The 17,017-nt window shown below is 36.2% G+C and overlaps 1 protein-coding gene across 1 annotated transcript in view; it reads right to left on the bottom strand.

Annotated features, from left to right (window-relative positions):
- Nucleotides 1-4,670: 4,670 nt before the first annotated feature.
- The window catches only part of LOC113083699 (catenin alpha-2), a 99,337-nt gene continuing 86,990 nt past the window's right edge, over nucleotides 4,671-17,017 (bottom strand). The window contains exons 7-11 of the mRNA XM_026254681.1: nucleotides 16,062-16,175; nucleotides 12,917-13,098; nucleotides 12,480-12,585; nucleotides 6,374-6,508; nucleotides 4,671-5,600 (exon numbers count right to left, since the gene is read on the bottom strand). Of these exons, the coding sequence (XP_026110466.1) occupies nucleotides 5,313-5,600; nucleotides 6,374-6,508; nucleotides 12,480-12,585; nucleotides 12,917-13,098; nucleotides 16,062-16,175 (825 nt within the window). The 3' untranslated portion in view covers nucleotides 4,671-5,312. The remainder of the gene's footprint in view (nucleotides 5,601-6,373; nucleotides 6,509-12,479; nucleotides 12,586-12,916; nucleotides 13,099-16,061; nucleotides 16,176-17,017) is intronic.

A 17,017-nucleotide genomic window follows, 5' to 3' on the forward strand; every position in this document is an offset into this window, starting at 1 on the left:
TGATCTTTTCATACACAAGAGGTCATGGGATGCTATGACACCATTTTCAAGCGTCTGTAATCTCAAAAATGAGCAACTCTAAGGCATGGTGTACCAATGGTCTCTTTAAAAGCCATTTTAAACCAATTAGAGTGTGATGTTAGAATCAAGATGCAGTGGATGATTACATTTGACCTTAAACATATTTAGTATGACTCTCTCTATGTGTTGCTGTGTGCATTAATGACATCATTTTTAAAATAGCCCACGGACATGGGTGATGCATCAAGTAAAATCACAGGAATATGTAGTACTAACACTATACAGCAAAGGTTCAGTTTTTAACGTTTGCCATCTTGATAATGATTATCATTGCAATAGGCATTATGAAATAACCATTTTAATAAATAGATACTACAAAATAATAATTTCTTCATTTACTTATACATTTTAAAATTAACATTTAATACATAATGAATACATTTAAAGTAATTATTTAATATTTTTTAAATAGATTATTATACTAGGGGGGCTGTAGAATGCTTGAATCTGATTGGTTGACAAATATTCTAAGGTGCAAGAAACACACCGTTAAAGTAGTTCCATGCATTACATGTCCATATCAATTGGCCAAATGATTTCAGTTATTTTAAAGGTCCTTACAATTTACAAAACTAACCAAAACCCACAAACTGTCCTAGTAATTGAATATACTGTAGTACACAACAAAATAAAAACAACAAATTGTTTACATGTTTTTGCCACAAAATTACATTTTATGGTGTAGAGACAACACGCACTCTCTCTCCCTTACAAATGCACAAACAATAGTACAGTAAAACACTCACACACATAGAATCATACACGCACACAGAAATTGGTCGTTAGTGCTGCTCTAACTTTTACTGATAAAATAGTTTAGCAACTTAAAAACTACTTGTCATTTCTCACTTATTGCTGTTGTTGAAGAAGATAAACTTGCCAAAAACTGTTGAGATACACAGACTCACAAACTTTAATCTCTCTGTCTCTCTCTCTCTCTCAACTGCATTAATAACTGCGTTATTCTACTATATACATCTCAAGCATCCGCTGCTAGGTCTAAAATTATATTTTGGAATTAGCAACAGAGGTGTTTGATGAGATGCATAAGATATGAATCCTACACACAAGAGTGTCTTACGGCACTAAATCTGACAGAAGTCTTGAAATACAACATCTGAACAATGTTGTGACCATTGCATAAGCCTAGTATAACCATAGTATAAGCAGAATAATTGACTTAGGTCCATTTAATTATTAGAAAATAATGCACACTCGAGGAGTTACCCAGGTGAAAAAACAAAAAACAACAACACATTCATAATGTATTTAAAGTGCTTTATTTCCACACACAAATTTTGTACGTAATACACACACACACAAAAAAAGATAAACTTATCTAGAGATAAACTTAAGATCATCTAAGTGTACTAGGTGCTATTTTGGGACACAATGCAAATGAACCGAAATGCACTTTTAACATACTGTCTCTATTTGCATAATATATGTATTAAACACCAGTTAAGTGTACTAGTGTACGAGAGATGGTTCAAGTGTACTACAAGTGGTAACTAAATATATGCTTTTGTATGTTAAAAGTGCATTTTAGTTCATATTTATGGTGTTCCAAAATAGCACAGTTGAGTACACTTCAATTATATTAAGTTTATCTTAAGAAGTACTAAATAATCTTTTTTTTTATGTATTACTATTATTACAAAGTTAGTGTGCGGAAAATAGAGCACTATAAGTATATTTTGGAGGGGAACTTTTTTTTTTTTTTTTTTTTTTGTGGCTCAGTGGTAGATCATTGCATTAATATAGCAAAATGTTGTGGGGAACACGTTAGGTAAAAATATATAAATAAATAATTAAAAATAATGTATAGCCTGGATGCACTTTGGAAAAAAGCGTCTGCTAAATGCATAAATGTAAATGTAAAATAAGTAATTGGACGTGAGTTAATTATTTCTTACTTAAATGGTTGTAATAGCAAAATTTTAGTTGTATAATGAATATTTATAAAAAGAAAAACAGACAACTGAACTGATGAAACAAGATATATAAAAACCTTCTATAAGAGAATATTCTTCTCCAAATAAACTTCATGAGCCATTTTCTAAATTACTTTACAGGAAATAACAAGTATTGTCAGAACCGCTTCTAATAAAATGCCCCTACTAAATTGTAACATTGCGTAAAATGAACCCAGAAGAAACACAGTCAACTTATTTGGCCTTCATGAAGGTCTATAGGAAAAAGCATCATTAGATGAACTCGAATAATGTGAGTTCTTGAAATTCTTGAAATGTTATTGTGCAAATGCATTAACAAAAGGTACACATTTTCTAATCCTGGAGCTACAGAGTTCTACGGAGTTATTCTGAGAACATAAATATGTTTAAACCAGACGTTTGAGGATGTGCTCGAAATCCACTCACTGTACTGTAAGTGGCCAAGAACATTTGGGCATAGCAGAAGACATGTATTAAACAAAGAAAGGCTCTGACATACTTCTCATCTGGCTCTGGAGTCCGCAGCGGGAGAAGAATGGTGCTTCTATGGTTGTCTCAAGGATTTGCCAGGAAGGCTAGTGGTTGAGTGAACTACCTGAGCCCGTGAGAACTGGATGTTCCACTTCTTTTGTGAGTGCAGTGGCATTAGTACTTTGTCCTTTTCAGTTTTAAATAGAGGAAATCATGCTGTGGCCAATCACTGATCTGTAAATGTCAGCTCTGTGGCGCTCAGGTTGTGCTTCAGTATAATAGCCTTTCATCCTGATTTTCACTCCAATCATTTATGGTAATAATAATTTAGGTAAGCACTTCCCACAGCTGCCGTCCTTATTATTATTATTTATTTATTTAAAAAAAAATTGCAATATGACCGAAGCTTTAGAACATCTTGTTAGCACTTCAGTGTTTTTTTGGCAACCTGGGTGTTTTTAAAGGCTGCCTCTAAAATGTTCACATGGACCGTGTATACAAATTAACTTTGTGAAGGGAATAAGGGAAGACTCTTAAGGAGCCTTGAGCTTTGGCCTGGCCTCTATTTTAGATTCTGGACCAAGATTTTAATGCAGTCTCCAGTATTATGTTTCCCTTAAAAATGTGTTTCTTAAGCCATGTCTACATTTCTGCTATGCTCTTCATGTACCAGTAGGTACAGTGCTGTTCATTTGAACATCAAAGCTTTGCTATGAGCTGCATATTGTATTATAAAAACAAAAGATGTGAGTGATTCGATGAAATAGTAATTTAATCACTCTTATGAGGTACGAATGTCTGGAGAAACATCTGTGAAACAAGTTGGCCATTAAATATGCAATGACATATTCAAAAATTCCTTTTGCATAAGATGGCACTGCTTTAAAGAGAATTATCATGGCCTGAAGCTCATTCAAGTGCTACCATTTAGCATGTGTGTATTTGATTTAAATTATCCCCATAATGCTTTTGTTCATGACCAGTGTTGAGGTAAACTGAACCCTGAATAATATCTTCTCTAAAACCACCCAACCTTCAAAGTAAAAAGTAAATTATTATGCATAATTTACTGTTATTACTATAGTAAAGACATATAACACATTTATTTATGTATTTTATAAACAAGAAGTGAATATTTCTGTTTGCTGCTTTTGAGGTCTCCGTGTATCCACTAGCAAAGAGTTTGGGACTGTTTGTTAGGGTTAGGGTTAGGGCAGGGCCATCAGCCAGCCAGCATCTAAGCTCTGAACATAGTCACGTATAGATGGAGGGTTTTGTTTGTCTGTTTCTTCTTCTTTTTTCTTCTCCACGTGGTGTTGCAAGAGGCCCACAAGTAACACCTCAACCTTCTGGATTTATTCTGAAGATATTGTTTCTGTTGTATGTTTGTTCTGAAAGCCAACTGAATTATTGAACACAGAACAATGCCTAATGTTGTGACATAAGTGGTGGCTAAAGGAGATTTTAATTAAGGTAAATGGCAGATACTGGCAGAGCAGTCTTGCAGCTAATCATTTGGCAATGAGTTTCATTAGGCGCAGGTCACTGTATTAATCCCCGAGAAACAGCTGGAAACTCTTCAGCACACATGGAGTCAGGAGAGGATGGCAGTGTGGCATTGACGTACTTGCCTTCTTGTCAGTTATATATAAAATCCTGTTAACAAGGCTCCAACTGTGAGCTGGAGGCTTGTTTGTGTCATCCTGGCCAGCAAATTGTAGCCCTGAGATAATTACATAAAATAAGGAGCACTGTGGACCACTTGAGACATTGACTCCAAATTGGCTTTCCTAATATAATCATTGTTGCATTTTTTAGTTGCACTTTTTAGTTTATTTAATGATTAAATAATGCATTTTTTGTTGTTGTTGTTGTTGCTTATTTTTCTTCTCAAAGTTACCAATCAACAGCAAACTTTTTATTTGGGATTACCAAAAATGTTTACAGACACAGATAAGTCATTTCAGAACACGGCGTGTGGCAAACACAAAACTTGTTTGGTGACGGATATGAGCTTGATAGAAGATCTTGCTTGTCAAACAAGTACCATTTATTAATTAGAAAATGTGTTTGCGGCATCAAATATAATACATCAGGTGCTGGTGCAACTGTTGCTTGTAGTCCATCATGAAGCTGAATGGAACAAATAGAAAATAACTTGACTCCACACACACAATTGGAAGGTTTATTAGAGAATCAGGACTATAAAGATATGCAGGTTTCTACTAGTCTCTGAGCAAACCACACAACTAGTCCATTTCTAAATGTAATACTATAGCCAACCTGGCTGCCATGGTTAGTGATACAATAATATAATTAAAGAAATTGATTTTTTTAATGCAAAAACTAGTGCATCAAGTCACCATATGGATAACTGGGAAGAAGGAAGAAAATTGTTTCAACATAAGTTATTCCTATTACTAAGGTTCAATATTCATTTAGAAAAAAAAATCAGTAGGAAAGAAAGCAGCACCTCTGCCTTGGTTAGGGCTGACACTACTAAACCATAGATTATATTCTTTAATATCTCTGTGTATATACGGCCAGTCAGCGAGAATGAACATCACATGAATTGTACCACAGCCTGCACTGTAAATGTTTCCTTCACATGTTTGTTTCTCGTTTACAGTGAAATTCGGTTCGAAGAGGATGGGTTGCCAAGCCCCTCCAACTCACAGACATTTACTGGGCACATACTCATGTCGCTGCATGGTACAAGATACAGCTCCAAGAAAATAAGCCGTAACAAGAAGAGGGGAAGAAATCAAGAGAGGAGGAGGAGTTTTGGGTATCTGTGGTATGCTGTTAATAGGAGTCCATGGCCTTGAATTCGCTGAGGGCTTGGACGGGGGAGATGTGTTTCTTCTGCGAGCCTCGTCTGACACGGGTCTGGCACTCCTCTGGTTTCTCTCTCTTCACCAGGGGTTTCTTCTCCGGGGCCTTCATGCGCCAGGACACCACCGGGGAATTGACCGCCGCCGTGCCGTACACCTTCTGGTACTTGGTGGAAGCCACATAGGAGGCCTTGACTGTGAGGACCACAGCATTCATCAAGTTCTTGGCTGCCTGGATGAGGGATGTAGCGCTGTCCAGCTAATGCAATGGGGAGGAGAACATTCAAGTAAGTATCTTTTGAGGATTACTATGGATATGTATGGAATGATATAGTAATGAATGCAGTTTTGATCCTAATGCATAGTATTAAAAAATTTAATAATGTGTGAAACAGTACATATATGATAAACAAGCAGTACACAAGAGCAGCATAACAAGTAAGTAACAGTAAACAAGTTCTAAAAATGCTATGGCATTTTTTTTTTCTCATCTCTTAATCCATTTTTATGTACCAACACAACAACAACAAAAATAAAATAATATAAAAACAACAACAGGAATATAGTGAATATTGTTAGAATTTAAAATAAGTTTGACATTATAATTTCAGAAATCATTCTAATATGGCGATTTGCTGATACTATGCTAATATGCTGATTCAGCTGATATGCTGAACGAAACAGCAATACAGTGAACATTATTATAACATTATTACAATGCTGTGAATGTACAGCTTCAAAGCATATGCTATTTTAATTTAGCTTAGCAAGCTGTGTATTGCTCTTCCATTGGTCACAAGTCGTCACATGATACTAATTCACAGGTCAGTACTTTGGAGCTTTTGTTGCTGTTTTCCCAAATTTACAAATGCATGACTATATATCAATGAAACAGTAGTATGACTGTACTTTAAATCATTTACATGACATTTTAAAAAAAGACAACATTATTAGTTTAGTCAGTCTGAAACCAATCTTTTAAAGTGCATGAATCAAACATGGTCATAGTATGTACGCCTAATATCGCCTTACCCCTGAAACAATGAGTTCTCCTCCCAGGTTCTGAACCTCAGCCTTGACCTTGCTGCAGATGTTGAGCTGGTGGCAGTAGAGGGCGATTCTCTGGAGGTATGCCAATAAGTCCTGCTTACAGGCTGAGTCTGGACACTAAAAGAGATGGGAACACATAGCAGAGACTTGACCCTTATATACAGTCACTATGTAGAGCAAACATGAGGTGAGGAGGGTGAAGCCATAATAACTGAAGATGAAATTAGCTCCATCTTGAAGATGACTAAAGGGATTGTCATCATCACATATTGGCCATGTAGACTCATTCATAAACCTCCTGCAATTTGGCAATAGGAAAACTGTACACATAAATATAAAGCACAGTAGAAAACAAACAAAATGAAATGCAAAGTACTTCTCATCCCTGAGGGTTTAAAGATACATTTCATAATGGACACCAGCCCCCGTATTACAGTAAATAAAACATCCTTAATTTCCTTTAAATGTTTGAAGCCAGCGGGGAGTGATGCATGGACTGTTTTTTGATGTGATGACACAGCGATTGATTGTCTGATGAATATTAATTAGGCCATGATCATGTTGCTGTGTAACCTTCCTGCTAGGGCTGTGCAAAAAATCGAATGCTATTTTCATGCACATCTTGTCAGTAAAGGCACTCCTGTGATTAGTGGTATATCTCCAGCAAGTGTGTTCAGATCAGGATTGCCAGGTTTTCAAAACAAAACCTGCCCAATTAATTCTCAAAACTAACCCAATCGCATTTCGTTCCGGGCGATAAAATATATATATATATATATATATATATATATATATATATATATATATATATATATATATATATATATATATATATATATATATATATTTATTTTTATTTTTTTTTTTTTTTTTGGCAGGGTTCCCTTGGTAAAATTTGCATTTTAAGGACTAAACATCACGTTTTTTGTATTGGGGTCGCTTCGACCCGCGGACATGAAAAACAACCACAGACTTGGCAACACTGGTTGGCCTTTACTACACAGAACCGTAGTTCACTGACAATCTACACAAAATCGATTTCTAAATCGGAGGCGATTCTTTGTCTATTTTGAAAGCGATTTTGTGTAGCTTGTCGGTGGACTGTGGCTCTGTGTAGTAAATGCCGCTCCACCTGAACCAGTGTTGCCAAGTCCGCGGTTGTTTTTCATGCCCGAGGTTGAAGCGACCCCAATACCAATGACGTGATGTTTAGCCCCTAAAATGCAAAGTTTACCAAGGCAACCCTGCCAAAAAAATTTATTTTAACCCCGGGATGCAATTTTTATCGGGGAACCTCTTGGAAACGCAATTGGGCTAGTTTTGGACTAGTTTTGAGAAGCAAGTGGGCAGGATTTGTTTTGAAAACCTGGCAACTCTGATCTGAACGCACGTGCTGGAGATGTACTTACAATCACAGGAGTGCCTTTACTGACGAGATGCGCATGAAAAAAACATTAGATTTTTTGCACAGCCCTACTTCCTGCAGTCACAAACTACTTAATATTCATAAACTAAGACATTGGCTAATAGAATTGGTAATGTGTACATACTTTGAATTGAGATCAGACCAGTTTTACTTGCCTCTATTTATACCATTTAACTGACTTTCATTGTTTTGATTACTATTTAGAAATACAAAAAATCCTACATGTGTTAGCATATGCCCATCCTCCAACTATTTCTGGTATATAGATCAGTTGCATTTAAAAAGTCAAAACTGTAATATGAAGAATTTGTCAACAAGAAAATGATTCATTCTATGTAGTGTATTTAAATGTAAAAATGACCCCTGTGCAGTTGCTGGACTTTTTGGAAAAATACAAATTTTGCCCATGCAGCACCTTGCATGCCAAGACAAGATTACCGCTTTGACACACTTCTAACACAGCAGTTAACTCAGCGACTTTGCTTTAAGAAATAAGTCCTGTCAAAAGTTGTAAAAAGTTGTTAAATAGTTGGCTACAATTTTTTCTCCCTTTGCGTCACTTGAACTTTGAGTGAAAAAGACCGATGAGACACATTTAATAACTGTTGAAGCTGCTTTATCTTTGACACGGCTGAGCAGCTGTAAAGTCCTTAGCGTTCAGCGATCGAGTGTCTCTCTTCAGGAGGCAACCTCTCGCTGTGCCGGAGGATGGCAAGGGGGAAATGGAGAAATATAGAACCCTCTTTTCTCGCCTCCAGGGCCCAGCAGCTTTAGGTCTGCTGTGTAAAGTGCAGCAATTGCAGGAGTTAATAAGAGTATATTTCCGATGACCACACACCACTGCGCATTTAAAAATAAAAAAAAGCTTTAAAAACATATTTAAAATATTATTTAAAATATATTAATACCAGCTGAACTTTAAGCATGGTCAAATTTTCTTTCCAGTTGCATCCATTTTAGTCTGTTATTTTGTGGAACATAACCAAAGTAGGCAGATATTTTCACTGAAATACATGCGCTTCCTTTTAAGTTCTTCTTTTTAAAGTCTTGTTTCAGCTGTTATATGATTAGTTGCAATTAGCATTGTTTTTGACAACCACAGCTGTACAATATTCCACCATTTTACATTTAACTTACTGGAACATCCAAAGCTTTATTTAGAGCAAATGAAGCAAATCCTATGATGCTATGCTTTTGTTTCTGAATTGTTTTGTCTTTTCCAGCACTGAGGAGCAGCTTGATTATTGAGCACCCGGTTCTGTTTTATACCGCCTACTCAGAGATTCTTTCTGAAATGAATACAGTCCCTTGATGAGTCCTGTGATCCCCAGATGGCCATTAGATGTAAATACTGTGTTAGTGGGAAAAAGGTTCGATAAGGGACAAGTCAAGCCACCTGTTCAGAATACCCAACAAACACAACATGTGGCAGTAGAGAGGATGGATTGCTGCTATGGGCGGAACACAATGGCCTGAAGGGAAGGGAGGGGAGTTCTGATTTGGAAAGCAGTAACTGTCTGACCATCTCCAATGTGCTCGTACACTCGGATTACACTCTGATCAGCAGTGTGATCAGATTCCCCCTCACTCTTTCCCTTTATGTAAGGGAAAAGAAATACGGCGAGAAAACAACAAAAACAACAAGAAGCCTGGCCAGTGGTGACACAGCAGGTTTCAGGCTTCTTGTATCTTTTTGATCAGTCTCCCAGCATTGATGACAACAAAAGGCCCATTCCTGTTATGTAGTAGCAAAAAACAAAAAAACAAATGTAAAATCCTTTGATAATTGCAATGATTGTTGTTCTCGGTTTTGTCTTTCCTATAAAAACTGTCATTCAGTAAGCCATATTACGGAAAACAGGTAGGTTTTTGTAAGGTAGGAGTGGCTTATTATTTAGTAGTGTAGTATAGCAGAGCTGTCCTACAGAGTGCTACAGTGATTACATTTTTTTTTATAGGCACACTGGTTCCCAACAGGATCTTTGCACTTCCATTTAGCAACCTGTTAGCAACTGTTTTTTTTTTTTTTTTAAATAAAAGTAAATAATAATAATAATAATAATAATACAAAACAAATAAAAGAAAATATATTATATGTATATTATATATATATATATATATATATATATATATATATATATATATATATATATATATATATATTTTCTGTTGTAGAATAATGCTAATAAAAATGTTAAAAAGGGAAATTTATTGTGCTTATGTTAACCAGAAGTCTTAAAATGCTAACACGTTTCTGGGTTTTGGTCTACAAAAAATATGTCATTCATATAACTCCATTGGAGTAGCAGTTCATTTAGTCTATACTGTTGAAAGTGTTAAATTATATTTTTCTAGGTCTAAATAAAAGAGATGCTGTGGTTTCAGTGTTGCTGGATCTCAGTGCAGCATTTGACATGATTGACCATAATATCCTTATTTCTCGCCTGGAACACACATTAGGTTTAAAAGACACAGTCTTGAAATGGCATTTTGAAAATAGAACTTCCACCAATAAATGCCTGTTGTGGGGTGTGCCACAAGGGTCTATTTTACCTCTCTTTTCTTTTTATCTGCTCCCACAGGGTAGCATTTTTAGAAAGCACGAAGTATCATTCCATTGTTTTGCTGATGATACTCAACTGTATTTACCACTAAGGCACCCAACAAAATCCGTGGATGCTCCGTTAGCTTGCCTAAACGATATTAAAAACTGGATGGATTTTTTTTTTTTATTTAATTATGTTAAATGAGGACAAAACAAAGATAATTGTATTTGGCCAGTCAAATGACTCAAATGATTTGAGCGGGTTGGCACCATACTTTAAAATATCGGTAAGAAATGTAGGTTACATAATTGATTATAAATTAAAAAGGAAAAGCAAATCAATTTTGTGGTGCGGGCCAGCTTTTATCAAAAGGCGTCTTTTAACAAAAAATGTAATCTTTCTTATCAAATGTAGATCTTGAAAGAGTCATTCATACTTTTGTTTGATCTCGTTTTGAATTTAGTAATTCTCTAAATGGTAGCATTTATGATGGTATTTTCTATATAGCGGCGAGGCTCTTAAATAGGATCAAGAAATCTGAGTCCATTTCACCAGCTTTAGCAAATTTGCGGTGGCTTCCCGTTCATTTTAGAATCAAATAAGATTTTTTATGTTTGTATATAGAGTTTTAAATAATAAGGCCCCTATGTACCTCACTAATCTGGTGATCCCTTATAATCCCCTTACAGCACTGCAGTCAGAAAACCAAAAACTACTTACAGTTCCTAGGACAAACCGCCTTCAAAAAGGCGATCGTGCTTTTGCAGTTATGGGACCGAGATTATAGAATGAGCTGCCTTTATCGATTACATCTGCTACATCCTTATCAGTATTCAGGAACCTGGTGAAAGATTTGATACTAGTTCGGATATAGTTCTGAAACTTTTTGTTCTAATACTATGTAAAGCACTTTGGTTCAACCTCAGTTTTTTATTTTTTTTATTAGTGCTATATAAATAAACAAAACCCAAGCAAACCAAGCCATAATTCAACATGTGTGGCGATAACATGCAGCATTCCTTGGTAACACTTTAGAATAAGGTTCCATTAGTTAATGTTAGTTAATGTATTAATTAACATGAACAAACAATGAATAATACATTTATTACTGTATTTATTCATCTTCGTTAATGTTAGTTAATGAAAATACAGTTATTCATTGTTAGTTCATGCTTATTCACAGTGCATTAACTAATGTTAACAAGCACAACTTTTGATTTAAATAATGCATTAGTAAATGTTGGAATTAACATGAACTAAGACTTATAAATGCTGTAGAAGGATTGTTCTTGCTTAGTTCATGTTAACGAAAGTAGTTAACTAACATTAACTAATGGAACCTTATTCTAAAGTGTTACCCATTCCTTTTATTTTCTCTCCAATACTATCGTGTTTCCTGTCATGTGCTCTCACTTCATCCCCACTGTATACCAAAGACAGAAGTCTAAAGATGTCTGCACACAAAACAGTTGCACTCATTGTTAGTTGTGATCTCTTGCTAGTCCCTAACCATGTTCTGTCAAATGGACAGCAAACAAAGTTGACTTCATCCCTGCTTTAACAGTGAGAACTCTTTTTTTGCCTTTGACTAAGACCATGAACAACTCTGGAAAACCTTCAGCCCTTACTACCAAGTTTGTCTTCTCCACAAATAGGCAGGGTGGTAGACAGGTTTGCTACTTTCCAACAATTTCAAGTTTTTCAAATTTTTAACACTCGTCCAATTTACATCCAATCCTTTCAAAATCTACCCCTATATGGTTACTTAATTATGAGCAAATAATACTATGGCTTGAAAAAAGTGCATAATATTTTATGAAAACATTAAAGTGCACTACATACTGAATGAACGAAGATTGTGCATGATATAGTAGCTGCCATCAACACATGCTAGCACTCATTGACACATCCTTAGCCTTTCTTTTTTTTTTTACAAGGAGTACAGTTGATTAACCATTAAAAAGTGTCAGTCAGCTGGTTCTGAAGATGGTGCTCATCTGATAATAAATTCCACACCTCATAGGAGATCATTATATTAAACACAACCCAGGGCTTTGATCTCACATCCTCAAAGAAATGGATAGAGGAAGACAAAAAAATAAAAGGGTATTCTGACCTGGTCAGCCACGGCACGGGCGAGCTTGTCCATTCTGGATCCGGCCTCTGCGATTTTCTTTGCGGCATTGATCACATCAGAGGAATTCTTCAAAGGGCCTTTGCCTCTGCAGTAGCACAAAAACCCAGATTGTTACTCTATTAGCTGATTCCTCAAAACGGGCAGAATGCAAGCTGCACAGAAAGCAAGCAATCCCCCAACATATGCTAGTAAATCCCCAATCAGAAGAAACTAAAGAAACACAAGCAGCTACATTGTCAGAAAAAATGGGGCATAACATTTTTAAAAGGTACACATTTGAACCTTATTTACCACTAAAGGGTTAATATTAGTACCCCTTGATACTAAAGTTGATACTAAAGCCCTCAGATTCACATTATAATGTTATTTGTCTGATGTTTCCAGCATTCTTATTGTTGACATGGGAATGGATGTACCTGGTGAAGTCAGTCATCTCCATCATAATCATACACATCTGCTTTGCCAGCACAATGATGTCATTTCCATTGTCGTCCCACTTGGCGACCTCTGCGTCCAGCTTGCTCTTCTCCTGCCTGAAACTCTCTACCTGTTCAGCAATCTTGGCCTTCTCTTCCTGAGGCAGCTGAGCCATGATAGCCTATTGGGAGGTTAGTAGTATGACACAAGATAAAGATCAATTAAACACATTACAATTTTTTTTTTCTTTTGCAACAAATGCCCTTGTTTCTCATTAAAAGTTTGAAAAGAAAGTACCCTCCATTTAGGTTGACTTTGTTCAACAACACTGAAATGTTTCTGTATGAGGTTTTGAAACTTAACACTTAATCATAAGACCTTCTGGAACCCCATGACATCTCATGCTCATAAAGAGAAAATCCATCCTCTTTTCTCCCCCCCTCTCCTTGTCAAGGAATAAATTCTCTTTCCTTAGTGATTCTGAGCCAGTCCGAAAGGGCATTAATCTCTTTGCAAGGTCACAGGCACTGTTAAGGCGCAGTATTATTTGTGCAATAAATGTATAATTACCTCACTTCTTACACCAGTCAATGAATTACACATTTGTTCAGTATTCGGACCAGACCAAAGCAGGGGACTCTGGATGTCATTAAGTGCGTGATTGATTACTGAGAAAGATGGGTTTCAAAAAAGTCGGAATTTGTAGATTGACAAGGCATAGATGAGCTTTTCCGCAGTTTTTTTCTGAATTTAGTGGAGATACACCATCATAGCCAAAGGATGTCATAACATAAGAGCTAATTAAGAGGCAGCTGCTCATTTAAGATTTGTAGCTTTTTGCTTGTTTATTTAACAAGCGATTACACAGTAAAACGAAAATAAGTCCCTGGAGAAAACGTGATTAAAAGATGAAAATGATTTATTTTTTCAGATAGCGAGCACTCCTGGGCATTTCAAAAGGAGTATATATATATATATATATATATATATATATATATATATATATATATATATATATATATACATACACACATCTACATATATGCACTGTTCTACCACCTGTATGACTAATCAGAAACATACCCATCCCAAGAGCCAATCAGATCTTTACATGCCTTTGAAGCAGCCAGTCAGTATTAGTGAGCTGCTACAAGTTTTATCCCAACTCCTCTGATCATAAAAATGGATGCGATGTATGGAAAGAAGGTAAATAGGAAGTAGAGAGCCAATTTCTTCCTCTTGCCTTGCTCAGAATTCACTTATCCCAAATCTGTCTGGCTCCTAACCGATAACAAGAGGGTGCAGGCAGCTTAATGCTCCAACAAATCCTTCCCCATACGCACCGGTGCCGATTCATTCAACATACTCATTTTGTGTGCTGAACGTCTGCATGTACGTGTGTGCGCTTCTGGATTAGAAGTCCCTCAGAAAAGCTTTTTAATTTTTCTCATTTGAAATAAAGTGGCCTAGATACCGGAGTTCAATTTTATGGCTGACCTATCAGCACTGTTATCCTATCAAGGAGCTGAGAGACAGAGCAGTGTCTCTACGCATCTGTTTGAAAGTGTGTGTCAGTGTACAAATGTATGCTCTTATTTCTCTCTTGTGAGAGCTCAAAATCCATAAAACTTAAAGTCATAGACTATATCAATACAACAGTAGTGGCATGCATATGTGATTTGCAAAAACACATTCACTCAATGTAACATTCAGCACCTATGCACAAGACGCCAATTGAACTCCACTGAACCGAGTCTACTACTGAGCAAAATGTTTTTCTACTGTCATTTTTTTTGTCAATTTCTTGCTGTTAAGAAATGACCCTGTTTTTCTTCTCTGCAGCATTATCTCTTTTAGCCCAGTCTTTTTTTTTTCTATACAAGCGATCATTTCCTCTCATTCATGTAAGATAATTTCTTCTCAAGAGTAATTGGTATCAAACAGGGTTATGCTGTGTATTTGCTTGTGAAAGTCAGCGGTACTCCATGGCTACATACTGATATCCTTGTAATGTCTCATAAGCAGCCCACTGTGCACTATTCACACATACACTAATGTGGATTAAGCCTCGAACCCCAGTGAGCTTTGCCGTCAAACGCCGGCTGACACAGGCACACTAAGGGGGTGACACTGCCAGAAGTCTCATTTGCAATCATATTTTAACTACTACAGCCTCTGCAGAGAGTTTACGAAACTAGAACCAAAATGATTCTTGTATGAAGAATGTTCTACTGGAAATGGGAGCACGCTCCCCTGCTATGTTAAATATTGAAGCTTAATATCTAGGCTTTGTCTTTGAAACCTACATTCCAAAATGGAACATTAGAATAAGATAACATTCTACATATACTAGGCAGCAATTTGATGTGCAATGTAGACTCAACGAATCCAAATGTTTATACAAAATCCACCATTAGCAAAAGATCAGATTTTTTTTTTTTTTTTTTATTAGAATTATTTTCTACCTTGCTGTATCGAAGGAATACAAATAGCATATCTCTTACTTTGTCCTCTGGTCCAAAGGTGTTCTCTTACCTTTGGACCTAAAGGGTCCATACATTTTTATTATATAGATATACATATATATATATAGTTTTGTTTTTTTGAAAGTGTAAGTTTCCTTAAAATGCCCCTACATAGGAAGTTCAATAGTTTCCAATAAAGCTATATTTTCACAGATAACAGTCTATACAGAGAGTTTTACTTTACCTATTACAAAAAACATGTTCATATATGTAGGACTCAAACACACACGCCTGCTCCTCAGCTATGTTAAATATTGACAAAATAGAGCTTTTAGGTGCCATGCGACAGAACTGTTATAAAGTGTGATCATCACAGGATGTATATTTTATACTTTGTAACTGCAGTGTTGAGTACTGAGGGATGAAAATCAACAAACACATTCACACCATCATTTGCAGCAGAGGCTATATAATGTGTTTTTGTCGAAAAATGAGAGACACGTTGTGTGAATGCACTTGAGTGACTGGCCCTCTTGTTATTCTAAGACTAGATGTAATTTTAGAGCAGACATGCTCAGTGGAGTGATAAGTGTTTTGTATTGTGAGAATAAACCTGCTGGAAATGACAGCAGGAACAGGAGATTTTGTTCATGTGTCACGTACTGTATGAGTCACTCACCCTTGCGCTCTGTCCAGCAATCAGTTGGTCATCTTCTGTCTGGACGCTGGTGCGGCTACGGGCGTCATAGTCTTCTTGCTCAAAGTCAGAGTCATCTTCCAACTCTTCTGGAGTCTGACCAAAAAAAAAAAAAAGACAATTGTTGTCACCAAACCATACCTTTGTGGGTTTTCCTTGAAAAATAAATACTTGATCAAATAAAAAGTGTTTTTTTATTATTATTATTTGTTGGAAAAGAGCAACCAGTAGCTGTTTTAATAACATTTTGCACACACAGGGTTTTGGATGAGAACAGTGAATGATTCATTTTTGAATGAGCTAAATCTACTAAATTACATTTTTACTGTCACTTTCAGTTTCAAAACTGGTCTGAAGAGACTTGTGGATTTCTACCGTCAACAAATATTTTGCCTTGTTTATATGGTACATATATATTTTAAATGTACTCTACTAGAGTGCCAATGTCCTTTGTCCTAGTGCTCCAGCTTGTTGACAATTTGGGACACAACTTTTGACACGAGCAGCTGTGCATTGCCACACAATGAGAGTGAAGGACCTCTGATCAAACACAAAGCAAGTCAACCATTAAACCAGTCAAATCTCAATAAATAATTCATTCGTCCCACAGTTTGAGTTACAAGTGACTTGCATCATTGTTCGTCAATTCCCTTTTGGGTTTCTTGTGAGTAATATAAAAAGAAGTTCCCTCTTAAAGTGGGATCAAACAATGTGAAGGGGGGGAAGGCCTCTAGGTTTTTAGATGTGATCTGTTTTCTTGTATTCTGCCTTCCAGTAGTTTCAACATCAGTCCCACTAACTGACTAATGAGCAAATTGAAGACAAAGAAGTGTATATATATATAATCTTGACAGCAGCCACTGTTTCTGCCACTCTGAGCGGCAGTGGCACTAACTATTGATTGAGATATGCTATTGATTCAATTAGCAAAGTAACTT

Source organism: Carassius auratus, unplaced genomic scaffold (genome assembly GCF_003368295.1).
Source record: "Carassius auratus strain Wakin unplaced genomic scaffold, ASM336829v1 scaf_tig00039107, whole genome shotgun sequence".
Taxonomy (NCBI): Eukaryota; Metazoa; Chordata; class Actinopteri; order Cypriniformes; family Cyprinidae; genus Carassius; species Carassius auratus.